The 23,703-nt window shown below is 57.3% G+C and overlaps 10 protein-coding genes across 10 annotated transcripts; 4 read left to right on the forward strand and 6 right to left on the reverse strand.

Annotated features, from left to right (window-relative positions):
- Positions 1 to 1,144: 1,144 nt before the first annotated feature.
- C8Q71DRAFT_839762 (chaperonin 10-like protein) lies at positions 1,145 to 3,038 on the reverse strand. Its single transcript, XM_047926504.1, has 6 exons — positions 2,574 to 3,038; positions 2,123 to 2,515; positions 1,874 to 2,067; positions 1,485 to 1,821; positions 1,231 to 1,430; positions 1,145 to 1,171 (listed from the first exon to the last, which is right to left on the reverse strand). The coding sequence occupies exons 1-5, from the start codon at positions 2,611 to 2,613 to the stop codon at positions 1,324 to 1,326; spliced, it is 1,071 nt and encodes a 356-aa protein (XP_047775640.1). The 5' UTR covers positions 2,614 to 3,038; the 3' UTR covers positions 1,145 to 1,171; positions 1,231 to 1,323.
- On the reverse strand, positions 3,039 to 4,339 carry C8Q71DRAFT_814562 (uncharacterized protein). The gene is made up of 3 exons (XM_047926090.1): positions 3,953 to 4,339; positions 3,703 to 3,904; positions 3,039 to 3,637 (listed from the first exon to the last, which is right to left on the reverse strand). Exons 1-3 carry the CDS (start codon positions 4,318 to 4,320, stop codon positions 3,170 to 3,172), a joined length of 1,038 nt encoding a protein of 345 aa, XP_047775641.1. The 5' UTR covers positions 4,321 to 4,339; the 3' UTR covers positions 3,039 to 3,169.
- Positions 4,340 to 4,439: 100 nt separating this feature from the next.
- Positions 4,440 to 6,595, forward strand: C8Q71DRAFT_850067 (kinase-like domain-containing protein). Its single transcript, XM_047926722.1, has 4 exons — positions 4,440 to 4,710; positions 4,772 to 4,938; positions 4,997 to 5,182; positions 5,246 to 6,595. Exons 1-4 carry the CDS (start codon positions 4,509 to 4,511, stop codon positions 6,389 to 6,391), a joined length of 1,701 nt encoding a protein of 566 aa, XP_047775642.1. The 5' UTR covers positions 4,440 to 4,508; the 3' UTR covers positions 6,392 to 6,595.
- Positions 6,596 to 6,762: 167 nt separating this feature from the next.
- On the reverse strand, positions 6,763 to 8,009 carry C8Q71DRAFT_909818 (uncharacterized protein). Its single transcript, XM_047929062.1, has 3 exons — positions 7,730 to 8,009; positions 7,352 to 7,679; positions 6,763 to 7,293 (listed from the first exon to the last, which is right to left on the reverse strand). The coding sequence occupies exons 1-3, from the start codon at positions 7,916 to 7,918 to the stop codon at positions 6,965 to 6,967; spliced, it is 846 nt and encodes a 281-aa protein (XP_047775643.1). The 5' UTR covers positions 7,919 to 8,009; the 3' UTR covers positions 6,763 to 6,964.
- Positions 8,010 to 9,610: 1,601 nt separating this feature from the next.
- Positions 9,611 to 10,910, forward strand: C8Q71DRAFT_726005 (uncharacterized protein; the record flags this gene model as incomplete). Its single annotated transcript, XM_047921738.1, has 3 exons — positions 9,611 to 10,690; positions 10,747 to 10,815; positions 10,872 to 10,910. 3 exons carry the CDS (start codon positions 9,611 to 9,613, stop codon positions 10,908 to 10,910), a joined length of 1,188 nt encoding a protein of 395 aa, XP_047775644.1.
- Positions 10,911 to 11,020: 110 nt separating this feature from the next.
- C8Q71DRAFT_242659 (activator of Hsp90 ATPase) lies at positions 11,021 to 12,965 on the reverse strand. Its single transcript, XM_047917242.1, has 7 exons — positions 12,620 to 12,965; positions 12,405 to 12,540; positions 11,835 to 12,342; positions 11,636 to 11,759; positions 11,557 to 11,580; positions 11,265 to 11,321; positions 11,021 to 11,211 (listed from the first exon to the last, which is right to left on the reverse strand). Exons 1-6 carry the CDS (start codon positions 12,817 to 12,819, stop codon positions 11,303 to 11,305), a joined length of 1,011 nt encoding a protein of 336 aa, XP_047775645.1. The 5' UTR covers positions 12,820 to 12,965; the 3' UTR covers positions 11,021 to 11,211; positions 11,265 to 11,302.
- Positions 12,966 to 13,000: 35 nt separating this feature from the next.
- C8Q71DRAFT_775413 (uncharacterized protein) lies at positions 13,001 to 14,553 on the reverse strand. The gene is made up of 5 exons (XM_047924599.1): positions 14,188 to 14,553; positions 13,989 to 14,124; positions 13,785 to 13,932; positions 13,439 to 13,718; positions 13,001 to 13,381 (listed from the first exon to the last, which is right to left on the reverse strand). Exons 1-5 carry the CDS (start codon positions 14,536 to 14,538, stop codon positions 13,208 to 13,210), a joined length of 1,089 nt encoding a protein of 362 aa, XP_047775646.1. The 5' UTR covers positions 14,539 to 14,553; the 3' UTR covers positions 13,001 to 13,207.
- Positions 14,554 to 15,383: 830 nt separating this feature from the next.
- On the forward strand, positions 15,384 to 15,990 carry C8Q71DRAFT_242840 (uncharacterized protein). Its single transcript, XM_047917243.1, has 2 exons — positions 15,384 to 15,540; positions 15,596 to 15,990. The coding sequence occupies exons 1-2, from the start codon at positions 15,521 to 15,523 to the stop codon at positions 15,900 to 15,902; spliced, it is 327 nt and encodes a 108-aa protein (XP_047775647.1). The 5' UTR covers positions 15,384 to 15,520; the 3' UTR covers positions 15,903 to 15,990.
- Positions 15,991 to 16,240: 250 nt separating this feature from the next.
- C8Q71DRAFT_713486 (P-loop containing nucleoside triphosphate hydrolase protein) lies at positions 16,241 to 19,729 on the forward strand (the record flags this gene model as incomplete). The annotated part of the gene is made up of 3 exons (XM_047920915.1): positions 16,241 to 16,569; positions 16,639 to 17,476; positions 18,920 to 19,729. The coding sequence occupies 3 exons, from the start codon at positions 16,241 to 16,243 to the stop codon at positions 19,727 to 19,729; spliced, it is 1,977 nt and encodes a 658-aa protein (XP_047775648.1).
- Positions 19,730 to 20,220: 491 nt separating this feature from the next.
- On the reverse strand, positions 20,221 to 23,244 carry C8Q71DRAFT_775427 (ferric reductase like transmembrane component-domain-containing protein). The gene is made up of 7 exons (XM_047924600.1): positions 22,693 to 23,244; positions 22,598 to 22,638; positions 22,196 to 22,540; positions 21,911 to 22,140; positions 21,785 to 21,849; positions 21,611 to 21,732; positions 20,221 to 21,554 (listed from the first exon to the last, which is right to left on the reverse strand). The coding sequence occupies exons 1-7, from the start codon at positions 23,143 to 23,145 to the stop codon at positions 20,426 to 20,428; spliced, it is 2,385 nt and encodes a 794-aa protein (XP_047775649.1). The 5' UTR covers positions 23,146 to 23,244; the 3' UTR covers positions 20,221 to 20,425.
- Between the last annotated feature and the right edge of the window lie 459 nt (positions 23,245 to 23,703).

The raw sequence follows: 23,703 nt of genomic DNA on the forward strand, positions 1-23,703 counted from the left end.
GTTGACTCAACGGCCGCTCATGCTGACTGTGCGCGCCCTAGGGCCCCTCGCGCGCTGTCCCTCCCGACGCAGTCTCGGGGAGGATGCGTTGACGGCGGGCGCTGGCCGTTCAAGTCGCTCTACGACGCACAACTTCTATCCCAGCCGACGCTTGCAGCCTCCCTGGATCGCCTGCCTCGGCACGTCCTTCTCAGACTTCTGAACCTGCAGCTGCTTACGTTCTGTCATGTGGCTGACGCTCATTGAACACACGCCGACCCTCCTCGACCGCGTGGAAAGGAACAGGCTCATCTGCCAGTATGGCTACCCACGGCGCGTTCCCAGCTGTTCGAACATGATATCACTGTCAAGTTGTGGCCTTCTGACTTCCGCCTTCACGCACCTCGTCTCGTTCTTGCTAAATGCGCTCACCACATAGCCCAGGTACGTTGGTCCAATTTCGCAATTGACCGCAGTATCGACGCAGGTGCGTCTGCGGAATTTCAGTCACGCTCACTGCAGTACGCGTTCATATAGACACGCCACGATCGGCGGTCTCGGCCTCTGGGTGAGAACGACAAGCAGGCCCCTGCATTTACTTATCTTTGGCTGAACGCTAGTCTCAAGTACTCCAGAACCCCATCTGCCGCCGATCCGTCCCCACCAATCCACCATCCTGTGAACCCTGTACGGCGTCAGCGGGCCGCTCCCTGCGCTATTCTCAGCCCATCGCAGGTAGGATATAACACCCAAGCGTTCACCATCTAGCTGACGGCAATGTCAGAGTATGTCGCATCCACCCTGGGATTTGTTCTGCGTCCAGGTTGTCAGCGTTCGTGAACAGCACGCGGGGCTACGCAGTTACCACGGCGAACACCCTTGACACTGGCACACGATGACAGTTGGCGGACTCCATCTGCTATGTATGTCCAACGAGAGGCTGTCACTGCCTTCCACCTCGCACATTACCGAGATTGGTTCCACACTCACGACGCGGGCGCAGACAGATAGCTCCAGGTTATGGCGCACATCTCTACTCAGTGAGTGCACTCACCATTCACTCGGAGCACTAGACTCCTTCGTAGACAAGGCATGGCGACCCCTATTCGGTTCCCTACACAACACTAGGTTCGACACGAATACCTCACGTGTCGCTGTGGAGGCTCTCGGTGTGAGAGCTTCACAATCCAGGGTATGCTTCGAAAGACTCATGTTACTGTCAGTCACTTCCTGACCTCGTAGGCATGCCAGGAATAGACGTGCATTATGAAGATACACCTATGATATCGTACAGTACTGGATACACACGCAGGGGGCAGTCACAACTAGCAATACACCAGAGGATCACGGGAAGACAATGACATTCCTGAACCTCGCCTTGTTCGCCTGGACACCATCATACGCAGAGGGGTACTCCTCAAGCGGGAACGTCTGGACCATCGACTTGACATCTACATTTCGCGTCAGCTCGCTGCCTCAGCAAGCCACAACAAGGGAACACTCACCAGACAACGTCGAGAACTTGACACACTGCTCCATATCCGGCGCGCACCCACAGCACCAGCCCCGCAGCGCCGCCCGGTTCATGTTCAGCACCAGGTTCTCCACCTGGATCTTCCCGTCGACCGCCGCGCTCACGAGCGTGACGGTACCGTTCAGGCCGACTGCGGGGATGATGTCGGAGATGCTCTGCGAGTAGGGCGCAGTGCAGAGGACGAGACGCGCGCCGCCGCGCGACTTGGCATATGCGACGACGTCGGTTGTCGACGCGTCGACATAGTCGGAGGCCCCGAGCGAGAGGGCGAGCGACCGTTTGGAGGAGCCTGAGGAGATCGCGACGACCTGTGGCAGCAACGGTGAGCGTAGATAAGGGGGGAGGAAGACGAGTGCAGACCTTCAAGCCGAGCTTCGATGCGTATTGGATAGCGAGGTGCCCAAGACCGCCGATGCCCTGTACGAGGCAGAGGTCTCCCGGCTTCCATGGTGCCGTGCGGATGGCATCGAACACCGTGATACCTCCGCACAACAAGGGTGCGAGTTCCGCATACGACGCGTTCTGCAGGGCCTCCTCCGGGATGCTCACGATCGCTACAGGCCCTCGTCAGCACACCCCACCTAGCGTACTCTCAGAAACCCGTCTCACCCGTCTCAGGCGCATACATGTACTCCGCATGCCCGCCATCATACGTGAACCCCGTAACCTGGCCCTCCTTGCACACCCACGCGTTCCCCGCCCGGCACGCCTCGCACCGCCCACAATACCCGCCATTCCAGCCGACGCCCACGAGCGCACCGAGCTTGTAGCGCCCCTCGCGATCGCCGCGCGACACGCCCGCGCCGACGCCCGCGACGCGGCCGACGACCTCGTGGCCAGTGACGCGCGGGAACTGGATGCCGGGCCACATCCCCGACTTTGCGAAGTGGTCCGAATTGCAGATGCCGGAGGCGTGCACGCGGATGAGCACCTCGTTCGGGGCGGGCGCGCGGATCTCTTTGGTGACGATCTCCCAGGGACCGTTCGCGGCGGAGATGCTCGCTGCGGGGACGTCCGTGGTCAGCTCGTTCGCGTGCGTAGTGGCAGCGAGTGTGCTCACCGGCTTTGTATGTCTTGGGGAGGTCTGCGATGGTAGTCATGTTGATCTGTGTTGGATGACGATTTCAAGAAGTAGCTGGTGGTTGGCTGCCCCTTCGATTGATGACGAGCATCTTTATAGCTCACCCCTAGGGTATGTGTCAGTTCGTCATGCGCAGGCCCTATCCTCTAGGAGTGGAGAAAACAGCGATGCCACGGTGTTCTCCGATACGAGCATGACACAAGTATCGGCCTTTACGATGACAGGGCACACAGAATACGTAGAAGCGCAACAATCAACGGTGCACAGCGCGATGGTGGTCGATGATGCGTCTGCATCAGTGCAGCGGCGAACGTAGTGGGCCTGCCTCGGGACGCAAATATCGACGCCCCGGATGGCAGGAGCGGCGCCCGAGGCCGCCCGAGGCGAGCTTGCCTCTGCACGTCTCGGAGCTCAGTTTGATGACGAGAGGATCAGGACTGGACGGTCAAGTATGTGGAGACAATCGATACAAACGTTGTCTAAGTACATCCTGTTACACTTCATCTCTTCGGACTTGAGCTTGAGTTTGATCCTTTACCCGTGTCGACGCTCAGAACGCGCACGCACTCACTCAGTCACTGCTTTTCCGACAACCCCAGCCACCCATTCATCTTTTCCCAAACTGTCCCCTGTTCTTCCTTCCACTCCTCCCTCTTGTCCCTCACGCACTCCTCGCACACGCCCTGCGCCTTCCAATCTAGATCAATGATCGTCTGCAGCGTCTCAAGCGGCCGACACAGTCCGCTGTTCTCTAGCGCGGGCTGGATGACGAGCGGCATCCACTGCTCTGCGAAGACGTCTGTGCACGCCATGTGCCCTGCGGTCGCGACCGTGAAGAGGATCGGGGTGAAGTGCGCGACGAGGTCGTCGAGGAGTCTTTGGCACCGCTTTGTGAGTTCGGGAGAGAGGTTGAATTGATTGGCGGGCGATGGCTCTACGGGCTCTGCGTCCTTGGGAGCGCTGACTCCTGGTACGAGGCCTTCTGGCTCGTCATGTTGGAGGTTCGCATGTGTAGCGATCGTATAGAAGAGCGCCTTCTGGATCTGCGGCCGCCGTTGAAATCGCACGTCAGTATCGCATTGCGACGAATGTCAGAATGCATACGCACCGTGTAGACGTCATAGTCAACGGCAAGCGTTAGCATATCATCTGGACGCTCGACCTCATAGAAGGCCGTAGGATCCGATGGCACCATGCTTTCAAGTCTCTGGCGCGTGAGCTCGTGCAGTAGTGGGAAGTCAAGCTGGCGCTTGGATGATGTACGGAGTATTGATGCAACTCGAGGAAACGATGCGTCAGGTCCTAATGGGCTTGTAATACTCAGCAATCAGCACATGTACGGGTCCGTGAAGACGCACAAATCGTGGTATAGGTGCTCGAGCAGCGTCTCAAAGTCTGCACTGTCCACTCCCAGCTCGTCCGGCAGGTGTAGAGTCGGACAACCATCTGTACGCCCTGCTTCCTCTTGAAATGTACCTCCTGTGAGCGATGATAGCACCGGGGAATGTCGTTGTAGGATCGTCCTGTGGACCTTGAAGAGATCGCCCTGAGTGCGCACGACGAGCGAGCCATCCTCCAGCCAGTACTTGGGATGTCGACGTAGCCCTACTTCGCCATCTTCTGTACGTGACGGTACGATGCCGTTGGCCATGTTTGCGGCACTGAGGGAGGTCAAAGTGAAGAGAGAGCGGGGCAAGAGTCTGCGCCAGAACGTCGCTGCGTACATGAGAGTAAGCAAGCTGTTGCGGAGGGAGGGCGTGATCGCACTCGCTCCGGGCCGGCTGCCGTGGCGCTTCCCGATCATGATCTCTGCGTTAATCGAGCTGCTAGCGCTCAACGTTTCAACGTCAACACTGTTACACAAGTCACCGTCCAGTCTCGACGAAGTCACCGTCCATTGCCACATCTCTTAGTATGGCTTCGGCTCATGACGAGGTGCAGCACTTACTGTCGCGCATCGATAATCTAAACCTGCCACATCCTTCGACGCCTCTCCTCTCATCCTTCGTGACGGAGGCTGTGAACCCCGTGTCGGCCGCTCGTTACATGAATGGTAAATTGTCGGCGGGGGAGGCTCGTTTAGTGGTCTCTGATTGGGCCTACATTATTGATTCCAGTACGTCGGTTGCCTCCACTGCCTGCCGTCTGGCACACTAACGTCCTGCCACTGTCCCAAGTTACGGAGAACGGCCGTTCCCCGCCACCACCAGATGCCATCACTAGACATGCCATTACTAAACGAGACGGGGGCAAATGCTGCATTACTGGTAAGGATGGCACCTTCTGGGACCCTCTCCTCGTCGCGCCCATCCTGCCGTTTCCGTCTGGTTGGACCAAGGACAAGGTATGGCCACTGTCATCACGAGCAGCGAAACAAACATTCTGACGGTCGGTCCTGGAAGGACCGAATCTTGGACATGCTCGGTGCTTTCTTCGGTCCCCCGTACCGGGACTGGTGGCTTTCTTACGCTAGGAATCCCGAGCACATGTCGTGCTATTGCAATCACTGGCTAGTCCGAACGTCCGCAGCGAAGGCGTTTGCACGGGGGTCTGTCAGATTGGACAGACTGCAGCCATCAATGGTTGAGGTGAGTTGTGACATGTGACGATTTCCCGTGTTTTCCTGCTCCTCGGATCTGACGCTGCAATAGTACGAGGTCAACCCCGTCCTCATCGGACCAGAGGATCCCATTGAGGTTGACGGCCGCTTCCCCCTATTGGGCGACCGCTCGCGTTCAGGCATCGAGACAATAGACCCGCGCTTTGTTGGAACTCACGCCCGACTCTGCAGGAGCATTCGATATGTCGAGATCGCCAAGAAAGTCGCACCAGAAATCTTGCAACAACCGTCGGAGTCATCGAACAGTCTTCCTGTACCGTATTCCCCACGACCCACTCCACAGCGAAAATCTGTCGCTCTTTCTCGCCTCTTTCCGAGTCACGCTTTCCTCTCTGTCTGGCTTATGGTTCCAGACAAATTCCGGATAGCTGTCTATGAAACGCTGCGAAAGCTCGGAGAGCGTCTCTACGGCAAACCCAACGACTACTCGACGGTGCAGAGGCTACCATTTGGGCTCTATCTAAAGTACCAGGGTGAGCCTGCTGGGTATCGCAACGAGTTCAACGCCCTGCAGACAGTCCACCGGCATACTTCGATCCCTGCCCCCAAACCTCTTGACGTGGTTATCAAGAAATTAGACACGGACAGCCTATTCCCTTCCGAAGCTTATCTCCTCATCACAAGGATCTCAGGCATGCCCCTCTCGCGCTGCCAAGACGTCCTCTCCGACGGCGACTGCAAGCACATTATCACCCAGCTGAAGGACTACCTGACGCAGTTGCGTGCCATACCCAAGAAGACGCCTGTCAACGCGGACATGGCTATCTGCAACACGCTCGGTGAGGCGTGCAGGGACCCCCGCATCCGGAGCGCGGACCCCATGGGGCCGTTCCCGGATGAGGTGGCGTTCAGCCAGGTCCTGCGCTTCTCGGACGACCCCGCCCGCCGCGGGCACAGGATCGTGTTCACGCACGCAGACCTCAACCCTCGGAACATCCTCGTTGACCGTGCCGTCTATCCTGATGGGAGCACCGGCTGGCGGGTGACGGGGATCGTGGACTGGGAGAATGCCGGATATTATCCCGAGTATTGGGACTACACGAAGGCGTTGTTTGAGGGATTCAGGTGGACTCGGCGGTATGTGAATCTGGTAAAGGAGGTCTTTGCTGAGCTGGGTGACTATTCGAAGGAGTTAGACGTCGAGACGAGGAGCTGGGAGTCGGGCGATGGCGTATAAGGTTGTGTTTGAGTCAGATTTACTTGTACCGCAGCGACCAGTACATACTACTGCATTTACGAGTCGAGAGTTTGATTCATGTCTTTGGGTGTAGTACGGCCATACATTGTACACTACTTGTCTTCCTGTACGTTATCATCCCGTAAAGCATGTCTGAGCCGTTCAATTGATGTCCAAGTCGCTTGCTTCTTGCGGTCGTGGTATACATACTTTAGAGCGTATAATCAAACGTGCAAATCCACATTGCTCAACAGTTCAGTCAGGAGGGAGCGGAACGGCACTGGCCGGTCATATATACCCCTCCTCCCCTCGGGCCTCAAAATGGCCATGTTTAGAGTCTGCCAATGGAGACTATATTGGAAGTAGGTATAGTGTATAGCTGTGTGGCGCACATCGGAAATTCTGAGTCAATAGTCATCTTAAATTTGTGACCGACATGTCAGGAACCGAGGCCGTATCTGAGGTGACAGATTGCAAAGCGACTTTGTCATGTCTGCAACTAGTGACACACAACCAAACTGGCAGTAAATTGAACGCCGGTGCCCAAGAGACGTGTAAAACAGGAGACTACTACTAGCCATAATGGCGGCGGCGCTTCCCGGTGTCCATAGGCTGAGTGCCATGGTAGGGGTGCCGTCCGGTAGAGTCGATGAGCATAGGCTTAGTGCCATGGTAGGGATGCTGTCCGGTAGAGTCGATGAGCATAGGCTTAGTGCCATGGTAGGGGTGCCGCCCGGTGGTGTCAATGTCCATCATTGTGGTCCTGTGGCGTGAGCTAGACCCGCCAGCTGTGCCAACAGCACCACTCCCGGATATCCAGCTCAGGTTGTTGTATATCTTTGCGTGGCCCTTGTACTGGAAGTTATGGTCAGCCGTGAACTGGCACCGCCTCTGAATTGTGTCTGATGAGCAACAATCAGCATCAAAGGTCATCGGACTGATCTGAAAGGTATCACTCACCAATGTCTGTCGGGAGCCGGATGTGCCCGCTCTCATTTAGCTTCTGGAGGACCTCCTTCACCCAAACACGGCACGTCCAGAATTCCTCTCCCACTGGGAGGGAGCCGGGGTGCATGAGGTGCACAACGTTAGTTGAGGTGAAGTGTTTAAGGATATTCGGGCCGGGGGAATCGGCGATCTTCAAGGCCACAACCATAGTCTTGGATGCCTGGGGGTTCTTGACCGGGTGCACCTCCAAGCGGAGATCCAAGGCCTCGCGTTGCGTATCGGTGGCATGGTACAGAGTGCCCGCCGGGGGTGCGCTACCAGTAGCGAACAGACCCCAGTGCTGTGAGAATGGTTAGAGAGGACCGCTGCTGAGACAGATTCGGAACTTGCATATTTGTTTACTCCGGCTTCGAAGCGGAGGTGGTTGAGGGTGATGTACAGGCTGTTAGCAGTGGACATGGCTGCGTCTGGGTTTGTAAGCGCGTGCAAGGGAATGGAGGATGAGTGAGGGTAAGCGAAGGTTGGTCGCAATGAATGAGGTATGCTCTTTTGCGACTCTGAGAGGCTCCTTAAATGCATACATATGAAGCGGGCACGTCGGTGCTAGCTACAGGGCATGAACAGACAGTGATGACGAAGGCTGTGAGAACAATGGGTAGTAGCTCACTTCTTGTTGTGTAGCCCGTTGATTGATCTCTTGGGCGCATCAGCTCAATTCGTCGCCCGGGCGCTGGAATGAGGTTTCAGATTCCAAGAAGGTAAGCGTGAAGTAGAAACTGCAATTCGTGAACTATAGCACATCCTGGATTCTGGTTGCAAGAGCACGTTAACTCGAGAGGCCGAAATTCTCATGCAACTAATCACCTCGCAGTCTTCAAGCTACACACGAAGGGCAGCCCCGGCCAGACAAAAGATGTGTTGAGATGACAAGAAGTTGGAGGGTCCCCATGCTATGTACCAGTACTAGGAGGACAAGCGGCGATAGGCAACCCGAGCTGTCCGGTCCGCGCTACAGGCATGAGGCAACCCGAGCTGTCCGGCACGCGCTGAGTACCCGTCCTCAGTTCGGGGTGATATCGGCGATGAGAAACGAGACGCGAGAAGCGAACGAGGTTGATGCTCTAAATGTCATAGGAGCGAGGTGACGCTACTAGCAAAGAGGATGCACGTACAACGGCGTGCAAGCCATATCGACTGCGACCGCATAGTCTCTATGCAAGACGCTCATCATGGGGCGAGACTCCTGGGCAAGCCCCGCGCTGCATCCGGTGCCAGCACAACTGCAGACAGACAACTGTCCTCCAGAAAGGGTGTAACTGAAATTCGCGGGCAGCAACTGAAACATGACGGTGAGAGAAGCAAAGGGCTGTACAATCTTGACAGAACTTACAAGTCTCTGATCTATAGCGGCTGTAGATGTTGGAGCGTTCGCCGTGAAGCGCGAGCTATGACCCCTTATCGAGGCATCACCCTGATCAAGCTGGAGCACCTCAAGCTTGAAGCTGTGTCATCACAATAGTGACCCGCGAGGCAGGGTTAAGTTGAAGGTAAGAAGACCATGGGAGCCGTTAACACGATTATCGCAGTCATTGCTGCTTTTCCCGGCAGGGTGGGTTGCCTTGTTGTCGCCTTGGCGGCTTCGGCGTACCTCATAGATGTCCAGGCTGTACTTCAGGACATATAAGGATCACTGTGCGAAACCAATACCGATGAATTCATCGCGCGCGTGCTCGTACAAAGACTGCGATGCGGACAACACCTCTTGATGCCTAAGCGTGTCCGGCCCTGTTAAGAACGATTTTGACCATCGTACAGTCAGTCTTCGATGCAAAAACACGCGTCAGATATCCTACTCACCAAGACTGTAGCAAACCACGTCAAGTTGACCTATACGCCCGCGCCGCCCGGATGAACGTTGGCTGTAGATTGCTATGCTCTATGACTTGGTGTATATGTCACAGAGAACCCAACGATGGTTGTGAGTGTCAATGAGAGAGCCGTTGCGCCTCCTCAGGCTCTTGACTCCGAGTCGAGCGTGAGGTGGAAAACGATGTCGGGATGCAAGTCGTCTACAAGCTGCACAAAGACCAGTTTCACGACTTACTTGCCAAGTAATATAAAAACAGCGGGATTGCAGCCGCAAGGAGTTGTTGTACAAGTGGAATTGGTAGCACTCGTAGGTTCCGGATCTCGATCTTGCGTTACATAACACTTTGCGCGCCACAATTGATACGCTGCCTTCTGGCATTTGCCTAAGACTACACCACCTCCATGTCCTCCGCCTCGTCCTCGACGACGTCGAGCGGAGGGAGCATTCCCCACATCACAGATCCTTTGTCTCGCGCGACAGCACTTAACTGGTTCGGGTACCACCCCCGTGAATTCGATGAGACGGTCTTGTACATCCCCAAGGACCGCAGCCGGGGAGCCACAACCGATGAGTCTCGCCCTACTCCCCCGCCTCTTCAGGCCTCTGTGGCAAGCGCAGGCGACCTCGGCAAGTTTCCCCTAGAGCTCCTCAGTCTTATCGCGCAGTACACAGACTTGCGCTCCACCTCTGCGCTACGTCTCGTCAACCGGCGGATGCGCCTCATCGTCGACGAGTCGGTCCCGTACAAGTTCCTCGTGCGTCACATCCCGAACACGCTCGAGACACTCGACACCGCAGATGCCTCGCAGCACTTCACCGTCGACGAGCTCTACCACACGCTCTGCACGCGCACTTGCTCGTTCTGCAACGAGTTCGGGACCTACCTCTGGATCCCCGAGTGCGTCCGGTGCTGCTTCAACTGCCTCAGCGAGACCCCGCACCTCATGGCGCTCATCGAAAGCGACGCCAAGATGCTCTTCGGAGTGACCAAGAAGTCCCTCGTGGACGTTCCGAGCATGCTCTCAATTCCAGGGACGTACGGCATGGTAGACCTCTACCACGGGCGGCGCTTCCGCCTCTACAGCCAGCGCCGCGTGGTGCAGGCGGCCATCGCGCACCACGGCGGCAATGAGCGGTACGATACGTGGCTCGAGACGCACGGGAAGAAGGCTCGCGAGGTGTTCGCCCGCCCGTCCCGCCGGGGTGTCAGCAAGCCGACGTTCTACCTGAGCGCGCGGTTCATGGCAGCCACTCCTTTCCCCTACCTCGAACTCGCGACGAGGAAGCTGCATCAAGGGCTGATATGCAGAGGCTGCCAAATCGCGACGATACGCTCGCGGCACCTGATGGTGACGCAGACAGTGGCGATGGGCTTCATCCGCAGGCAGGCGCGTATGTGGCTGGAGGATGGCCTCTTCGAACACTTCAAGGAGTGCGAGGATGCCAAGGACATCTGGGTCTTCATGCAAGAAGCTCGTAACGTGAGTCTTACCCCCGAGCTGAATGTGGATGCCACTCAATTCGCATCCTGCAACAGCGGCCCACAGAGTTGCCGGGGAAAGCTCAGAATGGAGATATTATAGCTACGGGTTTCCTCCGCTCATTGGTACGCCTCTGCATTTACTGTTCGGCTATATCTTATGGTTTCTTGTTGAATCGTAGATCGAGCGGCTGTGGAATGGACCCCCACCACAGATGTGAAGTCTGCTTCCGCACAAATAGCCACCAAGGCTCGCCCTCTCCATCTAAGATTTGTCAAAAGTCTCCCCTGGTCGTCTGTGTTGCTCGCTCGCTACACTCTGGTCATCATATCCTTTCCTTTGGGCACAATTGTCTATCTCGAATGTGGCGGACACGACGAGAAGACGATGTGATATGCAGAAATTGTACAAATGTATTCTTAGTCTGCCAACGCGTACACTTTGCGTTTCTTGTATCTACTATCAGCACGTCCCCGAACTCCCGCTGCCCAAATCGGTACGTCCCCTGTACTTCGAGGCGTCTACAGGCCAAAGATTGAAGCAGTGTCCATATGCTCGACTCCGTACGCCGCACCTTAGGTTGCAGAACGTTCCCCGTTGACGTGCACGCATTCACAACTCCGTGCCCAACCTAAAACACGAAACCGAAAAGACCGTCAATTACCCGTCAAGACATATGTTAGTTATACAGGTAGGGTATCGAGAACGCCACCACGAGCGCGAGCACCGCGACGGCCATCGTCAAAGCCTGCGTATAGCCCGTTTTTTGGCTGTCCCCCGCAGTGCTACGAGTCTTTTGGGTACGGCGCGTGGGCGAGGATGGTGGCGAGGCGGGGGCGGGATGGTATTCAAAGAATGGTACATACCCAATAGACTTCAGTCCGTGGATGCTAGGCGAAAGTCAGTGATCGCCAGCGAGACAGTCTGGGTATATGAAAGACGTACTAGTATCCCTGCAGATTCCTTTGTATTTCCTCCTCCGTGCCGAGGGGAACACCCTCCAGTCGCCAGCTGACCTTCGTAGAATCCGATCCTTGATCAAGCGTCGTGGTCAAGGTCGCGACATGGCCTGCACCATCGAGCCCACGCGTAGTCAGCCAGGCGTGCGACTGCAGCGTCGAGTGCGGAAAGAGATAGCACCCACCATCCGGCCAAGTCGGACTGCTCAGCGCCCAGCTCTGCACGATCTCCTTCGGCGGGGTCAAGCTGACATACTTCCCCTTCACGCCGCCGCCAAACAAGCTGTACTCCGCACCGGGCTGCGCGGCCGACACCGCGGGCGCACGCGTCCACATCGGTATGCGCTTCTCGTTCGTGAGCAGGTCGAACAGGTCCGCCGCCGCCGCCATGAAGTTCGCCTCCGCGCTCACGGACGTCGAGTTCACCTTCGGCGCGGCCTTCGCCGGCGCAGACGTGGAGGGCTTGGCGGATCCGGAGGACGCGGGCGCGGATGTGGCGGGCGGCGCGGGTGTGCCCTGGCGCGAGGGCTCCGCGCTGGAGGAGGACACCTGGAGGTCCTTCCCGTGGGTGTCGATGATCGCCGCGGCGAACTCGGCGAACTTCTTCTCGAGCGCGGCGGGGAGGCTCTTCTTCGCGAGCGCGAGCAGCGCGTCTGCCTGCGGCGAGGACGGCGACGTGAGCGACCAGTGGTACTGGCGGCGGAAGGGGGGACGTCAGCGTGTGCGGGCGGGAGCGAGCGAGGGTAGGGACGTACGACGTAGTCCGAGAGCCCATCGAGCGTGATCTCGTGCGAGACCTCCGGGACGGTGAGCTTGCCCGTCACCTCAGACCCATCCGAGGCCGTGCCCGCCCACTGCAGCTCGACCTTGCAGTCGTAGATCGTGATCAACCTGCGCACGCAGAGCCTCCCGTCAGCACCTCCACTTCATTGCCCACGCGGGGCGGGCATACGGAGAGGATCGCACTCACTTGCTCTTCCGCTGGCCGAGCTCCACGTCGCCCTCAAAGTCGTTCAGCTTCGTCACGCCGACCTTCTCCTCGCCCTCCCCGCTGACCTCGACCGTGACGAGCTCGCGCTCGAACCACGCGCGCGCCCAGGGCGTCACCGTCTTGTTCTTCCAGTGCCAGTTCGCCGTGCTCGTCGGCATCGGTGGTGGGACAGCCGCCATCTCTGTTCACTCCGGCGAAGAATATGAAGGTAGAGAGCAGCAAGTCTGAAGGCTTAAGACTGATGAATATGGGGCTGCGAGGACTTCACGATCTGTAATTTATGGCTGCCCGTGTTTGCCCTCCCGAACCTTCGAGACCATCCCGCCTCCGTGGAGACGCTCACCGGCGCTTGATCAAGTCCTTCGCCACTTCGCCGTCTCCGTCTCTGACACATCCTCTCTTCGACCCATACAATGATACATCGAGATTGAATATTACTGGTCATATTCTGGGCTCTACACTACTGTCTACATGTGGCGAAGATACTATGTTCTGTTATACAATGGCTCACAACTGGTGATGATACAATGCGGAAACGTCCATCGACCTCAACTCGGCAGTTCGCTTTCATTGCTCTCCTCCCTGCTCCGATCCGGACTCACTACCGTTGCCGTTCTGGCCATTGCTCTTCTTCCTGACGATCACATACGAGTCGGCGTTCTCAGGAGCGGCGAGTGACTCGATCTCGCCGCCTACGCGGCCCTCGCGCTCAGGCTGCTTCTGCTTGCGCTCAGCGCGGACCTAGCGAGCTCACATTCAGCACTCAAACCCGAGGAAAAACGGCACGAAGGTACGTACGATGTTCAGGTCGTGGCTGATTAGCCCGTGTCCACCCACAGGACCCCAGTAGCTCGTCGCAGCGAGCGTACCGATGATGCAGGTGCCGACGAGAATCGACAGGTAGAAGCGGTACTGCGAGTACCACAGCGGCGCCCAGCCCGCGTTCGTAGCCCGCAGGTCAGCCCACCACAAGCCAGTGAAGCCGACCCACTGCGCGATGAGAGCCTGCACGGGCTCCAATCCGAGCGTTGTCCAGCCGAAGACGACTGGCGCCATACCGAGGAGGAGACGGGGGTATCTACGAACCCGTGGGCATAGGGTCAGTTACCTGTTAAGAAGCGAGCTATAGGGAAAAAGCACGCACCCCTTCGTACCACCGTATCCGGCAAATTCGAAGCCCCAGTGCAGGGCACCGAGGAAGGAGAGCAGGACGGCGCCGTAGGTCATCTGTATGTGCAAGGCCTGGTCTAGGACGGTGATCGCGACGCCAGGATCCATGTTCGTCATGATGCCTAGTTCTTCATTTCAGGCCACGCTCAGCGCAAGACGTGATGGTTATGGCACTCACCGGTCGTGGCAATACCGGCCTGGCGGGCTAGGTAGATTGTAGCGGCTGCGGTACCGAGGTATGGCAAGCCACCAGCAAGGCCGAACACGATGTAGGGGGTGGGGACGGCATACGCAACAGCGTTGGTGATACCGAGCTGTGCGATGCATCAGCACTGTGTCGCTTGCCGCAGCAACGCGGGTTGCGCGCATATACTCACGAATGTCTGCTGCGTCGGCGCAACGGCGTCCGAGAAGATGTTCCCTCCGGCGATTGTCTTGGCGAGGTCGCCACCTGCGCTGCCGACCTCCTCCTTGATGTTCTGGGCGGCTTGTGACGCGGTCTGCGAGCCCGGACGTCCGGAGACGTGGCTCGCGGCGCCTCGCACGAGCAGCTGGCCGCGGAGGAGGGTCGAAGGCGGGCAGCACGCGCGCGGACGCGGGAAGACTGGCGAGGGATGGGTTGGGTTGAACTTGAGACTGGAACGGGAAGGAGCGTGGGCGGTGGTGGACAGGGGCCGCCTGAGGACGGGGGGCGTGCGGCGGAGGGCAGGGGAGGCGACGCGGAACATGGCGTGTGTGGGTGTGGGGAATGGGAGGGTCGTTGAACGCGCCGTAAGTTAGCTTATAACGGTGCGCGTCCGCGAGCGGGCTGTGGGCAGGCTCCCCGCCATCGCGTCAGTGACGTCACCCGCCCGACGTCACTTCGCCTCTCCCATCACATCGCGCTTCCGTGCACCACTCTACCGTTACAGTGTGATAGTGACCTGTTCCTATCTGCGTCAATGATGCCTATACTTACGAGGTATTGAAGCCCTCGGTGTCGGCGCCGGCTGACCGCTTGCAAGGTCTTTCTGGTTTCTCAGCACAACCCCACAGCACGCTGCTACGCGCCATCGGGTATGTATTGCATCCAAGTCGTGATCGGTCGTACAGTAACGTTAACGCTGCAGTGGGTTCAATACACGCAAATATATATATCTTGTCGGCAGGTCTGCAGGTGCTCAGTTTGGCATCGTGCGCGAAGGCTGATTGTCAGACGTGTTCCGATGATCCACCACCCGTCTCCTCCTCCTCCTCCTCCTCCTCCGCAGTCCGTTTTGTTCGAAGATATAGTCGACGTCTGTCGGGACCAGGTCCTCCTGCCATACCGGATACTAATAGGCGCCCAACATTCGTTCTCGCGCGCGCAAGTACTGGCGGTGTACCCGGTACCAACCAGTGGTGACTTTTTGCAACGGTTCTCGTTAGGCTGGGCACTCGATTTCAAGTACATGTAGCTTGTCGGCTACGCGGCGATACACTGTCCGAGTTCAATGATGGACAAAAGGCCCGCCACATCTTCGTGCAATACGCGGCTGCAGCTGGCTAATACACTGCCTGGTCAATGCATATGGTCGTGCCGGTAGGGCGTAATCGTGGGGACCAGGCGAACCTATCTTTGACGACGGGCTCCCACCTGTGGTTCCACCTCAAATTCTATAGTGAACCTTACATCTCCTGGATCTCGGAAGTCCCCAGAGAATCCGCAGACTAGGAAGTCCTCCTGCACAAATGAATGTCCTTTACATAAGGTTCGATCTGCTGTGCACTTCTTCACTGCCCAACTAATACATCCTTCGTATGTAGTGTGACTTTGGGAAGCCTCGCCGTCTTGCACGACGTCGCTATATCACATAAGTGCGAGGAACGCGCCAGGATGATACATCATACTACGGACGTGCTAGGATCATACAAAGACTGGTCTCCGATTACGGCGACAAACAGGTATTGCGTAGGTATGTTCATTGTTGAGCACTATCATATCTTTAGCAGCCCTCGTTTTGTTGCGGTCACGATGCTAGATGCACCGACCCACATACAGTGCCATGCGACGCGTCCAGCACGATATGGGCTGAATTCCGCACATCCAGGCACCGCACCAGCCCTTCTATGAGGATCCGAATACAAGACCTGCGTGACATGCGGTTCATGAAGGACACGCAGAAGACATGCGGGGGCGGCGTTGCAGTCGAAGCTCCCGGGCCATAGATATCTGATCAATGCTCTTGAAGGTTTGCGCAACGCCTCCAGGAATGGAAGACCGTGCGTGGTCGTAGCTGCGGGACTCACGTATAAATCTCCCTTCGATTCGTTTCCAGACAGCCGAGTCGCTCGCTACCTAGCCTGTATCTTGTAACTGGTAAGTTTGGCGCGTCCCTGATTGACAATGCCACTAATCTCTTCCTCCTCTTGACCCGTTAGAGACGTTGCTTTGCGACAAACGGAACAACCATGGGAGCTGTTGCTTCTGTTGCTGCTGCATTTATTCCACCCGTCCTCACCGCCGTCGTTGGTGTCTTGTGGGCAATTCGCGGCGCATCCAGCGGCGGACGCGTTCGCGAGAACCCGGTTCTGCAAGAGCTAGAACACCGCATTCAGCAGCAGCAACTGGCCATCGAGGCCGCGTCGGCCAACCAGGCCAGCGCTGAAGAAGCTCGACGTTTGGCAGAAGATGCATTCCGACAATCCGAGGAGCACAGGAGGAGGTTCGAAGAAAGCTCCAGACTGCAGGAAGAGGCGAGGCTGAGGGCAGAAGAGGCGAGGGCGAGGGCAGAGGAGGAGTACAGGAGGGCCGATGCAGACCGGCGCGCAGCTGACGAACAGAGGAAACAGGCTGAGAACAACACCAGGCGAGCGGACGAAGAACGTGTACGAGCGGAAGCTGAGGCGCGGAGGGCGCAGGCCGACCAGCAGAGGGCTGACAAAGCCAGGCAGGACGCGGAAAGGACCGCAGCTGAAGCTCGCGCTGCGCGTGAGAAGGCGGAGAAGGACTTGCGCGAAGGCATCCGGCCTATCATCATTCCCACCCAAGCCCAGCTCCGCGCGACGAAGTTGCGCCTCCAGTACAGGGAAGGTCTCTTCCACTTTGCTATCGCAGGAATCGCAGGGAGCGGCAAGTCCTCCTTGATCAACGCCTTCCGTGGCCTCCGCAACAAGGACAGGAGTGCAGCACCGACGGGCGTTGTCGAGACCACAAGTGTCATTACTCGGTACCCCGACCCCAGTGCTGCGAACCCCTTCGTGTGGTACGACGTTCCTGGCGCCGGGACGCTGTCCATTCCCGACTGGCAGTACTTCACTGACCAGGGACTCTACGCCTTTGATTGCATTGTCGTCCTCTTCGACAATCGCTTCACCGCCACGGATGTCGCGATCCTTCGCAACTGCACCCGCTTCCAAATCCCTACCTACATCGTGCGCTCGAAGTCGAGGCAGCACATCCAGAACGCCGCCGAAGATATGGTTGACGAGGACGACGACGTCGTCGAACGCGCGCGTGAGCAGTACATCCGGGAGACGCGTGCCAGCGTCGCGCGCAACCTGGAGGCAGCGGGCCTACCGAAGCAGCGCGTTTACATGGTCGATAAGGAGGCGCTCTGCAAGGTGGTGAAGGGCAGACAGCCAGAGGAGTGCATCGATGAGTGGGAGTTGCTGCGCGACCTGCTCAGCGAGGCGCGCCGTCGACGCGTGGTGGAGAACTGACCTGCCCGAAGATGTATCGACCTCCATGCAAGTATACCCCATGTCTGTATGTTCTTCGCCCTCTATCGTCGGTTCGTCTGAGACTTGTCTGCTGCTTTGATCGTTCGCTGTGTCACGAATCGCTTGTATGTACATAGCTGGCGAGTCTGCCCTGTTGGACATGTGTATCATTTCCGTGCCACGCATTACCACAAAATATCTGCAAGCATATTCGCTCAATCCATGATCAATGGAAAGGCCGTCCTTCATCTGCATACGGGCACTTCTTGAAGCGCATGTTCCCAGGTCGCAGGATTGCGACAAATGCGATGCCGTTGGAACGACAAATGCGTCCCTCCGAACGCGGGCACAGACGATCGCAGGTTTCCTACAGGTCCTTCAATCAGAACAGGCCGCTACTCGTTGGTCACGGCATACTTGCCTTCCGGAATCTGGCACTACTGTTGATGAATACGGCCTCACAGACACTTCATTTACGCAAGTGCAGCTTCGTCAACACAGGATGTTGAAGGTGATGCATACGGTCGCTTCGTTTCCGCAGTGGGAGTGCGCAAGGTAGCATTCTCTTCGGATGTGGTCCAGAGTCGACTGCCTGTCATCTCCGCGGCGTAATTGTACCTGGTATACGAGTACATGATGCACTGCATGGATCTCCACAAAGTTCGCGGTGACTGGCCACGAAGCTAGACCGCATGGGACGTCTAACCGCACGTCACATCGGAAGCATGGAAGGCGACCTGGAAGCCACCGAACGTTGCTGCCTGCTGGTACAGGGCCTGCTCAGCGTAACAAACTCAAACCATGCACTCACTCCTTTTAAGCAGCTCTCAACGAGCAGGCTCTGCAAGCTTCTGTCCCTGGCATTCCAGAGAGGGGAACGACCACCTAATCTCAGAGGTACGTCAGCGTACTCACTCCGGTATTCCGTACAGTCGGCTTACCATGTGATCTTCACGTTTCATCAATCTGCCGTCTACTTGAGCGTAGTATTCACCTAGGAATCGACGATAGACTATGGGCGGCTCGCATTCACACCCGAACCACGACTGGGAACACCAACAGTGGCTCAGACAAGAACAGGAGCGCGCAGAGGAGCGCAGGCGCCAGGCTGAGGAGCAGGCACGACAGGCGGAGGAAGCAAGGCGACGAGCGGAGAAGGAGGCTCGGCGCGCAGAAGAGCAACGCCGTCAGGCGGAGGAACAGCGACGTCGAGCAGAAGAGGAAGCACGCTGGAGGGAGGCAGAAAGGATAAGAGCGGAAGAGGAAAGACGACGAGCCGAGGAGCAAGCCAGAAGAGCCGAGGAGGAGAGACGTAGGGTTGAAGAAGAGAGGCGACGGGCCGAGGAGGCGGCACGGCTTGCGGAAGAAGCACGACGGAGGGCTGAAGAAGAACGTCAGAGGCGACAACACGAGCAGGAGGAGGCCGAGCGTGCCCGCCAAGCAGCTGAAAGAGCTGCTGCCGAGGCGCGGGCCCAGCAGGAAGAGGCCGAAAGGCAGCTACGTGCAGGGGCTCAGCCCGTCGTCGTGCCTACACTGCAGCAGATCCGCGAGGCAAAGCAGCGCCTGCAGTACCAGGAGGGGTATGTCCACATCGCAGTCGCAGGCATAGCCGGCAGCGGCAAGTCGTCCCTGATCAACGCCCTGCGCGGTATTCGTAATGGCGAGGCGGGGTCTGCGGAGACTGGGATTGTCGAGACAACGAGCGTCATCGCACGCTACCCCGATCCCAACCCCAACAAGCGCGTCGTGTGGTACGACGTTCCTGGTGCCGGTACCCTCTCAATCCCAGATTGGGAGTACTTCACCAACCAAGGGTTGTACGTCTTTGACTGCATCCTGGTACTCTTCGATGCGCGCTTCACGGAGACAGACGTCGCCATTCTGCGGAACTGCGCGCGCTTCCGCATACCCGCGTACGTCGTCCGCTCGAAGGCGCGCCAGCACATTCGCAACCTTGCCCAGGATATTGAAGGCGAAGACGATGATTCGGAGGATGAGGCCGGCCTTACATCCGGGGCTGTTGCGCGTGCACGCGAGAAATATGTGAGGGAGTCGCGGGAGAGCGTCGCGCGGAACCTTGAGCTGGCAGAGCTACCGCAACAGCGGGTATACCTCGTCGACAAGCAGACGCTGATACTGCTCTCCCAAGGACAGCACACGGGAGATACGATCGACGAGAGCGACCTGCTGGGAGTGCTAGCCCAAGAGGCTCAGCGCGTGCCAGGTCACTGGCAATGAGGATTTGGCATGATGGAGTCCGTGCGTTCTCTGTGGCTCCGGAATACCTATTGTTGGCATCAATACGTTGGGTTGGTCTTGAAGGATGATGCATGTGCTTACTTTGCCGTGCTTTATTATATAAGCCCAGTCGCTTTGTGAATGTCATTGGTATTTGCAAGATGAGACACTCGTGGAATCACGTCAAGCAGCATAGATTTACACTGTTTATCTTGCGTGTCGGAGTGACAGTGCAATGCCTCAACTTTTATGTAGGTGTGGGTATGGAGGCAAGTACATGGTGCAGTCAAGCACTTGGACGCGGGTGGCAAGGAACACAGGCTTGAACGCTGTCAGTACTTGTCAACCACTCGGACTTTCTCGAAACGGTGGCATTGGACAGATCGCCGACTCTAGATCGTCACTCAGGACCATGCACCGTCAGTAATTGCACTCCTCCACAACACACACACTTCAGCTTCAGCGCTCAACGTTGCAACCGTCACGCATGCTCGCAGTCAGAGCTCTCAATGTCATTCTATGATAGTAGTATCAGTCTCCGACTCGTACACGGCATTCTATTCGCGATACTGTAGTAAGCAAACTGTAAGCGCTACTAGTAGATACAATTACCTCAACTTCGCATTCATGGCATCATGATTTTAGCATAACAGGTCCACCAAAAGTCGCAGAACAATCAGAAACAGGTCAGTACGCTTACCACCCGAAACTCTCCTCATACAACTCGATCCTCGACGCATCGATCTTGACACCAATACTCCGGACAACCTCTCTCCGCACGTCGTCGGCCAACCCATCCGGACCGCATACGACGACAGCCAGCCGACTCTCTCTCGATAGTAGCTGCCCAATCTCGTAGTCTAACAGCTCGGCGACGTTGGGCTTCCGGTATGTAACCCTAGGGCCATTCCCGGATCCTGCACGCGCCGAGAGCTTCGCAATCGTCGCCTCAACGCCAGACTTCTTGCCACCACTCGAGCTCTGGGAGCCGGGGCGCGTAAGGTAGAAGTCGAGCGCAACATCGTCGCGGTCGACGAACGGCGCGAGGTCCTTCTCGAGAACATCCGACACGAAGGACTCTTCCCTGGCGGCCCAGACGAACCGAGTATACCTGCCGCTCGCGTGCGCGCCGTGCTCGCATAGGTAAGACGTGATGCCAGTGACGCCGCTGCCTCCAGAGATCATGAGAGTCCGCTCGTACGACGCCAAGTCGGCCTTAGTTCCGTAAGGGCCCTCGAGCAGGACAACGAGATCCTTCTGGTGTCCGGGTGCTTTCAGCAGCTGGTTCTTGAGGCCCTTCGTCATGCCCTTGTACGGACGGATGATGAAGACTAGTTCCTGCTGCGACGAGCTTGAGACGGGCGCGCTGACACCTGCCTTGGAGATGATCGAACCTTCCCTCGAGTCCGTTGAAGTTTCGGTGCCGCCCGAGGCAGGTTGGTGACGAATCTGCTGGATCTCCTCGACCTCGCCCTCTCCAGCACCAGCCTCCGCGCCGGCGGCGACTGGGATGTTCCGCCACGCAGACAGGGTAAACGGATGGTTCTCCCAGAACATGAAGGACAGCGTGGGCGTGTAGATGTAGTAGTGGATGCCCGCGCCGACGCAGAAGTTCATCGACGGTCGAACAGTCAGCCGTATGATGTCACCCTCGGGGTCGTACACCGCGGTGGCCTTGTTGCGCTTCAACCGGTCGTCGTTGGAATAGAAGACGCGCCAGTTGAGCATGACGATGCGGATCAGGCGAATGATGCGGTCGAACACCCAGAAACCGACGCAAGGCCAGAGGTAGCCGTTGTAGTCGCCGTCGAAGATCTTGGTGTGGCTATATATGAACCGCGTGAGTCAAGCGCTGAGGGCATGTTCGTTCGACGGGCTTACTAGAAGAGCAGCACGATGATGGCAATTGAGAAGGTGATGTGCGTCACGAGGAAGAACTCGTAGCAATAGCGACGGATGGGTTGCATGGAGAGCCCAATGAGCACGGACATCAAAACGGTCGCCTATAGGCTCTTCGTCAGTAAGTCATCATCTCTACCAGATCTAATGGCTTACCCCAATGCCCGTGGCGTAGTATTGCTCTTTCAGCGACTCCTTGTAGTCCGACCAGCCTTCGTACGCTGTGATAACGAAGGCGAGTCATTCGCATGCAAGGTCCTGTAAGTGGACACTTGTACTCACTAATGTAGGAGAAGGCGGTATAACCGACCGAATGGGCGATCGCCTCCGCTGTAGCCACCCTTGCCACGTATCGATGGAAGACATTGAACGTCGAGAATGACCAGCCAGTCAGCCAGAGAAGCAAGTCGTTGCGTCCGGCGAACAACCAGAGCAGTGGCAGGTTGGCGTATGAGATGATGCCCGTCCTGTCCGCCACGTAGCGCGAGAGCTGCGAAGCGGGTTTCGTCCAACTACGAAGACACGGTCAGTGAAGAAGAATATAGACCATTCAAACCAGACACTTACTACGTGTTCCCCTCGAAGGCGTGGTAGTCGACAGCGCAGAAAATGAAATTCAACGCAACGTAGACGAACACCAGGATGGACTGCAGGCGCGTCGGGATCGTGCAGAACGCCCACGGCTGACTGTGACGGTAGCCAAAAGTTGCGGGAAGCGTGATGTGCTTCGTCCAGAGGTTGTGGATCCGCGTGAAGAAATCCCGGTTGGGCACGACAGGCTTGCCGCCTTTGGTGCGCTCGACGTCAGCGAGTGGACCCGACCGTGTCATGGTGCGATGGACGACGAAGGCGAAGATGCGGTTGGAGACTCCGACAAGGATTACACCGACGGCGAGGACGTACATCGACCATCTGCAACCATTGGATCAGAGAGACGTTAGTAGGTGAGATGCACGCGAAACAGCCTACCCGAAGGAGTGGTGGACATACTCCTGGTGTTGCCATATAGCCTATGCGCACGGAAGGTGAGTACTTAGATGCGATACATGAAGAGATCTGCTCACAAGAGTATCACGAGCGAGAGCGAAGTATGCCTCGACGGGGATAACCGTTTCGTTCGCCGTCAACACGAGTCGTGGGTCGATGACTGTGACGTTGGCGGCGCTCCCATAGTGAGCCTCAATGTACTCTTCGCCTTCCTCGTAGCTCATGGAAAGAGGGGACAGGCCATATTCCGTGCAGTAGTTGTTCGTGTACGCGAACGACTCCGCGGCTGTGTACTGGGTACAATAGGTGTCGAAGCAGGCGTAGATGGACGACACGGACAACGTCGAGTGACACGACTCGCCCACGTACGTATCGGTCTTGCTGTAATCCGAGAACGTCACCGCCGCGATCGCCGTGTAGCACGTCTGAGCGCAGAGCTCGGAGCTGTTGTACGTTGGGTCGGCCCAAACGTTTTGGGGTAAGAGCAAGAAGCCGGCGGCAACGAAGGGGAGAAGCCGAAGAGCCAGCATCGCGACGGGTGAGCACGCGTCCGCCCGCCTTCCTGCGGGCCATGGCGCGCTTTATGAACCGTTCTCTGCATACTGCCAAGCCAGACGCGAGGAGAGACGCAACCGCGCGTCGGGCGCGAACGCGCCAGTGGCATATGCTTATCAGATTACGCGCATCTGGGGATCACGCGTTGAGATTAGATTTCGAGGAACGCTCGGAGGGTGCCTTATCAGATAACTTTGGGGCGTCCGGTTAGACCGAAAATCTAATCTGATTCAACTCCAGGCCCTCCGTGGATGCCGGCACGGTCATCGGTAGGCGGGCTGCGAGCGGGCGGGAGGCAGGCTAGCAAACATACATAGCAGTACTAGTACCGTTCAGACTATGATTTCAGGGCAAACCTCCCGGACGAGGTCACAGGCGCAATGAGGACAGAATGAAGCAGCGAGTTCGACGAATGGAGAAGCAGCCTTTGTAATGTCCCCACGCTGCGCTGCCCTGGTGGACGAACTGTATTGTGGCCAAGCACAAGGTAGTATACACTTGGCGCCGAAGGAATCATCAGAGGCAAGTCACAC

Source organism: Rhodofomes roseus, assembly GCF_022264815.1.
Source record: "Rhodofomes roseus strain CIRM-BRFM 1785 chromosome Unknown C8Q71scaffold_20, whole genome shotgun sequence".
NCBI lineage: Eukaryota > Fungi > Basidiomycota > Agaricomycetes > Polyporales > Fomitopsidaceae > Rhodofomes > Rhodofomes roseus.